Consider the following 8917-nt stretch of genomic DNA (forward strand, 5'->3'; position numbering starts at 1 on the left):
ACTTGTTTTCTTAAGACACTTCAAAAGCTGACCTGAGTCCGCATTGGTAGAACACGTACTTGCTTTTGGTATGAATACTTACTACAGATTTTTCTCCAATAGGGACTCTATAGTATAGTATTTGCCCTGACTACTTCTTAAAGTCAGAATTCTGGGATTAGGTGTAGAGCAGTGGTTCTCAGTCTGTGAGTTGCAACCCTTTTGGGGGGTGTTGAATGACCGCTTCACAGGGGTCTCCTAAGACCATCGGTAAACAGAGATAGTTACTTTATGATTTATAACAGTAGAAAAACTAGTTAGGAAGGGTCTCAGCATTAGGAAGGTTGAGAACCACTGGTTTAGATGTAAATTTAGGAGAGGGTGGCTTTTATCCTTGGCCATCCGAGGGCAGCCCTGCCATATAGGTACATCACTGTCCTTGGGGGATGGGGATTAGCAAGGAGAGAGGCATGCTAATGAACACACAGTCTGTGCCATCCCACCCTTGACGGTTCCCGTCTGAGAGATGACACTCCCAACAACTACACATACTACCCAGGACCCAGGACCCCCAAGTGCCTGCAGTGTGGAGCCAATGGAGGCTGACCTGGCTTCCCCTTCCCCTGGTCTGCTCCTTTGGATCAGGCCTACCTTCAGAGACCTCATTTTTTCTTGCAGTCTACCCACCTCTGGAAGAGGAAGCTGTAGTACCAGGATCTCCAGGGCTTATGGTTGTAGAAACACAAACATCCAGCCCAGATTTATCTCCTGGAGAATATCCTGTCCTTCCCTATCTGGCTAAGTCTGCTTTGGGATTCTCCCCTTCTGTAACAGACTCAGACAAATCTCGATGCAAATGTTTTTATTTTCCACTTAAACAAGTTTCCCCCTTTGCACTGGCCTGTGGCACAAGACTGAGAGACCGTGGCTGCTGGGTGGTGACAGTGACTGTCAGTGGCAGAAACGGTGAGATGCTGCATTTGAGTGTGTATTACTTTTATTCCAGGGGAACGCCATGCAGCTGGGTTACACTGTTAGGTCAGAAAGGCTGACACATGAGCAACCTCGGTATTGCCTCACTTGGTAAGAATGGGTCCCACAAGTGCAGAGCCCAGCAGATGCTGGTTCTGAGCTGAACTGAGGGCATTCTTATTACCACTTTCTTTACCCAGACAGGGCCTGCTCGGATGTCCTTTTTACAACTCCATAAGCCCTTTGACAAAAGTCCCTGCAATATTTGGGGAGGACGTCCCCACCCTTCATAGGTCAGTGTCTGATCTGGTGGAGGTAGCCTGTGGGGCCTGGCTTATTCCAGTTCCGGTGGGCTCTAGCACTTGTCCTCCGGGAGTTCCCGAACTGCTCACTGGAGGCCGAGTCAGTGGTGCTGGTCTGTGGGTCGGCCGCTGTAGAACCAGGCTCCGGCACTCTGTGGATACAAGCATACAAGCCTGTGATAAACCAGCATCAGCTCGGAGAGCAGGAGGGAGTCTCGTCACCATAAAGTGAGACTGTCTGCCCCAAGAACTGTAGGACACCTTTCCAAAACTAGTTAAGAGGGTGGGGCTGGATGGGGGAATGGGAAACTCAACGAGTCTCTCTCTACCTTTTTTTTCTCCTTAAGAGAAAAAAGTTTCTTTGTATAACCCTGGCTTTCCTGGAACTCATTCTGTATACCAGGTTCACCTTGAACTCACACATGCACCTCTGCCTCAGACTCCTAAGTGTGCTGAGACTAAAGGCATGTGACACCACCGCCTGACTCCTCCCTACTTTCTTTGCCTTGCATTAATGGCACTGTAAATCAGGCATAAGTGACATCAGTTAGCACAAACACTGAAGACTCGCTTGCCATCTCAGACCCGAGGATCTGTTCTCAGTCTCTGCCGTTCAGACTGAGGGGAAGATCCTAGGGGAACCGGGTAGTGGTGGCTTTAGGGCCAGGTCGTTTACCTGGGGCCCCTGAGGCTCACTATTCCTGGGCTGCCTTGACATGGGCAAGTCACTGGCTCCAGGCCACACAGCCAGAGCAGTGGAACAGGCATCCCTTCTACCTCTACCCTCGGCCCTCCAACCCTGGGCACCTACCTGAGCCGGCTGCAGTGGTTCTGTCTCGGCGGCCTTTTCCTGCGCAGCCTCCTCAGTGCCTCAGCTACACGGTGATCCCCTGCACATTCCCAGATGATCTGGGCCCGCTCTTCAGCCAGCTGGTCCCCACTGCGCTGGAACAGGCCCTGGATCTGCACCAACTCAGCATCCTGGAAAATGTTGGCAGAGGCCTGCTTGCGGCCCCGGGTCGGAGGTTTTGAAACCTGCCACAGAGGTGGCTCACTCACCACAGAAGCCGGAGTCCCCATCACAGGTGCTCTGAAATGAAAGGTAGAAACATAAGCACTCCTGTAGCCATTCTTCAGAGGCGCTGCCCACCAGTAGCTGGTCATATACTAGACAAGAGAAAGTTAAAATATACTCACAGAAAGATAACGTACATAATTGCTAAAAATTGGCAGAGTATGGAATAGGGGCTGGGAATATAGCTCATTTATTTCAGAGTGCTTGCATAGCATGTAAGAAGCACTCAGTTTGAGCCCCAGTACTACATCAACTGAGCACGGTAGTACATGTCTATAATCTGGGAGGTGGAGCCAGAAGGACTAAAGTACAAAGTCAGGACTGGAGCAGTGGCCAGCAGAGCACTGGCTGTTGTTGCAGAGGACGGCGTTCGGTTCCTGGCACCCACATGTCTGTTCACAACTGTCTGTAATTCCAATTCCAGGGAACCTGATGCCCTTTCTCTGGCTTCTGCAGGCCCCAGGCATGTACACATACATACAGTCAAACACTCAAACACATGAAATAAAAATAAATCTTAAAAAGCTAGAAAGCCATCCTGAGCTATATATGAGTCTGGGGCCATCCTGGACTACATGATGCCTTCTTTACAATAAAGTGACACAAATACAAGCATTTCCAGTTTGTCCTCAACCGAGGCAGTAGTCCTCAGCCTCACCCGCTGGTCTTTTGTTCTCTAGAAGAGTCTGAGTCATCACCCCAGTCAGAACTATTACCCCCTCCCTTGTCTGGCCTTCTGTCCACCTCATTATTCAGACACATTATTCCAGTAATTGCCACACTCACACTGTCCTAGTTTCTGTCCTAAGAACCCCACTCTCTTCGAGACCTACTACCTAAGATAAACCCACAGAAAGCATCTAGAGAAAATCATAAAACTTGTATTTGTACCTGGAAAATAGGAATAAGAAAACCTGTGTCTCAGGCACTATTACAGAGCCCAGTTAAAGCCCATGTAGAACTAGCCCCCAGGGACTCGTGGATCTACACGCTGGGAACAAAAGATGAGGCACATTTTGAGGCTGATGAGAGAAAAGGCAAGCGTGGGTGTTGACTGCACTGGCTGATGTGCACCATCACGGATGCTCAAAACGATCCTAGAAGCTAATCCTGTTGTCATCATCCCACTGCAAAGGCAGCCAGGCCTGGGCCCAAGCTGGACCTTGTCTTTTTGATTTGTTGTCAATGCACAGTTTAAACCACTGTGCCACATGGTTCCCAAGGCAAACTCAGCCCACTTCCTTACATTTCCATGAGGAGTGAAGGACATCAGTTATCCCACAGGGTGAAGTCTGTGCAGTGGTTAGCTCAGTCACCAGTGTCAAGGCTGCTTGCTGACTAGGTGACATCATCCTCAGCCTTGAACCGTTGGTGGCACTTTCCAGAAGATCTCCAGCTCCAACTAAGAATTCTCGGACTGCAGCGGAGCCCAGTGCACAGGGTATGTCACATGACTCAAGACTCAGAGTTCTAGCATGGGTCCTGCCACTCAGTGGTTGATAGGCCTCAGGAATGCTCATTATCTCTGGGCCAATTCCGTCTGCTGCTCTAGATGAGACACTGATGGTTTCAGAGGACTTGCACTGGTGTTGAGTCGTCAGTGCACAAGGATGGGCCCTATGTTGATGGGTAGCACTGCTTGCCTGCTCCTTGTGGGCTGGGAACTGCATGTGTGGACAGGTCTAACTAATTAGCTTCCAGAAAAACACCTCAACTAGTAGTTAGCCTTCTCCTCCCTCCCCACCCCTAGCCTCCCTGAAGACTATACTGTTTTTGCTACAGTGGGTGGAGAGGTCAGAATCTGGCAGGAGCAGAACACTGCTAAGTGGTCAAACCCAAGGTAGTAGCCTCTTAGGCTGGTCTGGGGTGATGTCCCTTTTTCAGAATCGCCAATCTCGTGTTCTCTGTAGAGCCTGACAGACCAGGGATCAACTAGCAGCTGTTTGGCAGGAGGAAATGGCTGTCCACTTTGTACCAGCAACCTCTATGGGGCTGCAAGGCTTTAACTGGCCAGCACCCAGTGAGCTGAGTACACCCAAGCAAGAAGCACCAAGCAGTCTACTGTCCAGCACTCAACAACCCCCCTATGAACTCTGGGAAGCCTTGGCCCCTCTAATTTTGAGGCCCTTCACTGGTGGGAGCCTCACCCTGGGAGTCAGACAACAGGGTGAAGCTAGGATTCCAGGTAGGGCGAGACAGTAAACATTAGGAAAACTGGTGAAGTGGGGGTTGGAACACTTAGTCAGGAGACACTTCCTGTCTCATTCAATAGGTTCAATCATTAATCTCTTCCTAATTTCCTGGACAAGACCTTACGCCAAGAAGCTCAGTGTATACTTGAACAATGGTACATTTAAAAACTGGAAAGCAAAAGCATGGGGCCGTTAAGATTACAGACAGAGCTTTCGTTCTAGAGCTGACGAAGAAGATAAGCTCGGGTCTGTGCACAGAGAAGTAAGGACTCGTCACAAAACATGACAAATGGACACAAGAGCTTCAGAATGAACCCTCAGAATAAATACTAAATGTTGAGGATGATGAAGTTCAACAGATTCTGAATTGGGCATTAAAGGGAGAACTAACTATAAAGCTCATAACATGGGGCTTCTCTGCCTCGAAGTGAAGAAAAACCTGGGCCCTTATTTCAGACCCGTTTCCAGACATGACCTGAAAAATGAACTAGTAGAGCAAGGAATAGTTCCTTTTGATAGAATTAGAAACCCCTAAGGTAGCAATGACCACTGAGTGACCTTGGACAAACCACTTTTTCTTTGCTTCATTTGTTCATCAATCAAAATAGTGAGGGGGAAAATCCTCACTGGGTGTGAGTGTCCATCCTTGTACCTGGCATACTATGGTATGCCAAGGGAAGGCTATTAACAGGACAATACAGAATCATGGTCATAGTTAACACTGCCATGCAAACTACTCAGGGGGCCTCAAAGACAGGCTCATCTGTGCACTTTTAAAGCCGTTGTTTTATTATTACATAGAAGGAAGCTTGCTGTGTCAAGTAAGAACAGCACTTTCGAGGGCCTTTTGGTCCTCAAGTGAGGTGACATCCCAATCCCCTCTGTTAGCGAGCTATTGTTAAACTCATTTTCCAGCTGAGCTCTTGAAGTGGTAACTTGCTCAACTCCACAAGGCTGGTAGGTGATCTTAAACTATTAACCAGGTGGTCTGACCTGGGCGCCTACCAGTGTTATTTCCATTCTTGCCAGGTGGCTGAGAAGGTGTTCAAAAGAAACAAGGGGGCAGAAAGTTCTGAAACCTCCAAGACCCTGCCATCTTCGTCTGGGGGTTTTGGAGGTCGCCACCGATTCACAGACAGGATTCCCACGCCAGCCTCTTCGCTGGACTTGGAGCAAGCAGAGCTAGAGCAGAGCCCCATGGGAAGTTAGATCGGTGTCCTGTCAACCTATAGCCAGTTCCAGCAGACTCCAAATCGGGATCCGGCAGCTAAGACACCTACTGTAACCTCTCTCGAGTTTTTGGGAAAGGGCGAACGCAGCTCTGGACTTCCTGCCCTGAAGGTGATCACAAGGGCCAAGCGGAGGTGACTAAGAGCTTGGGAGAGGTTATCTTGGCCGAAGTTACAAGGCGACATCCCCCAAACACAGTGGGCCTCAGGGCTCAAAGGTGGCGGCTGACAGAGAGAAGCCCCTAAGTGGATCTAGGATGTGAAACCCAGCGGATTCCTAGCTGCGACCGTCGGCCCGCGCGCTCCCACGCAGAGCTGAGCCCGACCGTGGCCTACCTACCTGGTTGCCTTGGCTGCCCGAAGCGGGCGGAACGCAGCCGGGAGCCTGGCCGGGCCACCTGGATCACAGCCACAGTTCCTTAGAGAAAGTGCTCCGAGCCCCTTCAACAGCCAATCCTCGGTCGCAGCCTTCCAGCGAAGAGCCGAGCCAACTTAGCCAAATCGAACGCGGAGACTCCGCGGGCCAATCAGCTGCTGCAGAGGGGGAGGGGCGTGCCTTATCCCTCCCTCTTCCCGTGTCCGCCTCCAAATCAAGTGCGGAGATTCCTTGAGTCCAATCACCCGCGGAGTATCGTCGAGGGGCGGATCCTCTGGGTCCTCCCCACCCATCCAGCCCACCCGCCCATGCCCGGTGGCGCCCCCTTGATTGACGTCAGTCCCGGGGAAGGCCAAGCTTTGCTCGCTCGCACGCAGGAGGGGCGGGGTCGCATTCCTGACACCGGGTGCGGCTGGAGACGGCGGGCTCTGCAGGGTACACGTGACAAATGCCCCTTTTCGTTTGGGTTGAGTCCAGAGCGTGTGGCATCAAGTTCCGCTGTAAGATCTTGTAACCTACAGTTCCTAAAACTCACCTCATCTCCCAGGCCACCTGGGCCTGCATTAAGAATGATTTTAAATCTTGTAGCAACTGTGCGAGTTTGGGCCTGTTACCTAAAGGAAGAAGTAAATAACAAAGATGTTCTTTGGACATCTTTCATTGCGACCCATTCCAGTTCGGTTTCCTTGACGGGCAGTAAGACCTGCAATCCTTGCCTTGAGGTAATTAACAGCTTAGCGAGATGTTAACGCTGAACCACAACTTGATATGTGACTACAATCATGGTCACATGAAGCTGGAAGATGGTAAAAAGGAGGCATCTTTGAGAGGTCCTGGAAGCCCCGAGAAGGAACATAACCAGTGAAAAGAAGATCCTAACGTTTTTAAAATGAGGGATAATGGACCTGGGAAGAGTAAAGGAATAGAGGGAAAAAAGCATGCTGGAGCCAGGACAGCTTTTCTCTATAGAGATGAAATAAAGCCTGGAGATTCGCTATAAATAGCAAGGTAGCCATGGCGGGAAGGCTCGGGCAGGCAGTGAAGTTTGCATTTGCCCCTCTGAGGGTCTATAAGCAAGGACATAGAGTGATTTGTACTTACGAATAGGCATTGCCTACCATGGTAGTGATGCGGTCAGCACTTTACAAGGGTTAACTCATTTCCCCATGGTGTTAAATTTGCATTTTCAGAAGATCTCACCAGTTCCAAGGAAGCTGGGTTGGAAAGGACAAATGATTGCAGAGGCTCCACGAGGCTGTTTTTTTTTTTTTTTTTTTTTAGTTCTTCATTGCTGGACATCTGGTCTGTGAGCATGCTTAGAAAATGCTCTGCCACTAAGCTACTATGTGCCAGTTCTTGTCTGTCTGTCTGTCTGTCTGTCTGTCCAGCTGTCTATCCTGCTGTCTTTCTGTTTCATTGAGATAGGTTTTACTTTGTAGTTCGAACTGGCCTGGAATTTCCATCCTCCTGGTCAGCCTCTTGAGTGCCTGGTGTATCACCAGGTCCAGCTGTCAGCCTGGAGAGATGCTGGTTTCCTTCACTGAGGACTGGTGTTCCTGTTCAAAAATGTCAGGACGAATGTGTGTCTGAGCAGCAGGTGTAGGCAGCAAGTTTCCCTGACTTTCCTCACATCAAAGCTGACATTCTAAATTTAGTTTCTCTTCTGTAAACGTTGCGGGTAGGGAGGAGATGAAGGAGGAGATGCAGCTGGAGAGATGGCTCAGTGGTTAAGAGCAACCATGTGGCAGCATGCAAACATCTGTAACTCCAGTTTCAGAGGATCTGATGCCCCTCTCTGTCTGTCTCTGAAGGCACCAAGCACACTCCTGGTGCATATGTACTCAAGCAAACATACACATAAAACACATAAAAAGAGACTTCAGAATGCCCCACCAGCTGGGATTTGTGGGATCCTTTTTGCAGGGTGAAGGAGAATTTCCTATTCTTCATCTGGTGTTTAGCTCCTCCTTGTCCATCTGCACAGCACAAAAGGACAAGAGAATATGTCTCCAAGGGTGGCTTGTCTGCTTTTTTTTTTAAGTCCTAGGAAAATAGATAGATAGATAGATAGATAGACGACAGATAGACAGACAAATAGCTAGATAGAAGAGAGATTCAAGAGCAAGATCACAAAAGAGAAATTGTTAATGTTCTTTCCTCTTAAGTGTTACTTGGAAGTTCCAGGCCGAGGATCAAGCATAGACGCTTGAACCAGAAGGCAGGGCTTCTCAGACTCTCAGCATATCCATGGTTAAAGGACCTAGGGGTTGTGATGCCACCCAGTCAGGCGGGTACACCATGCTGGAATCAGAGACTTGTGACTTCCAGGTCAGATGTGACTAAGGCTGGGTGGACACAGTTTTGCACAGCACACAATGGAACTGTTTCTGTCGCCACAGTTTTATGATTCAGTGTTTCTGACGAGAGGCAAGGCACTCCCCTCAGGCATGTAGGCCATGAGAAACCTCGCCAGAAATGAGGATATTTGAGAATCACAGGACAGTGCTGGAAACAGTAACTACTAACAAAAAGGACCCTGATTGTTTGTTTTGAGCCAGTGTCTCTTTCTGTAGCTCAGACAGGCCTCAAATTCCAGATTCTTTTGCTTCAGTCTTCTGGGTTCTGGGATTACAATCTGGATCACCATCCCATAGCTTTATGGGGCTCTGTTTAGAGGAGGTTGGTACTGAGGAATGTTCCCTAATGTCATACAGACAAAGACTTGCTTTCATCCAGGGCCCAGATTAAGGCGATATGAAGGGAACATGTCTTAGCTCAGATTTTACTGCTGT

The 8917-nt window shown here is 49.3% G+C and overlaps 1 protein-coding gene across 1 annotated transcript; it reads right to left on the reverse strand.

Annotated features, from left to right (window-relative positions):
* Positions 1-826: 826 nt before the first annotated feature.
* Positions 827-6299, reverse strand: Avpi1 (arginine vasopressin induced 1). Its single transcript, XM_028775781.1, has 3 exons — positions 6090-6299; positions 2065-2343; positions 827-1405 (listed from the first exon to the last, which is right to left on the reverse strand). The coding sequence occupies exons 2-3, from the start codon at positions 2331-2333 to the stop codon at positions 1246-1248; spliced, it is 429 nt and encodes a 142-aa protein (XP_028631614.1). The 5' UTR covers positions 2334-2343; positions 6090-6299; the 3' UTR covers positions 827-1245.
* Between the last annotated feature and the right edge of the window lie 2618 nt (positions 6300-8917).

Source organism: Grammomys surdaster, unplaced genomic scaffold (genome assembly GCF_004785775.1).
Source record: "Grammomys surdaster isolate TR1022 unplaced genomic scaffold, NIH_TR_1.0 66, whole genome shotgun sequence".
Lineage (NCBI taxonomy): Eukaryota > Metazoa > Chordata > Mammalia > Rodentia > Muridae > Grammomys > Grammomys surdaster.

Excerpts from the sequence above, each read along its gene's own strand:
- Avpi1 (XM_028775781.1), bottom strand. The coding sequence starts at position 2,333 with ATGGGGACTCCGGCTTCTGTGGTGAGTGAGCCACCTCTGTGGCAGGTT. Across the intron at positions 1,406-2,064 it reads AACCACTGCAGCCGGCTCAG|AGTGCCGGAGCCTGGTTCTA; the intron begins GTAGGTGCCCAG and ends TTGTATCCACAG.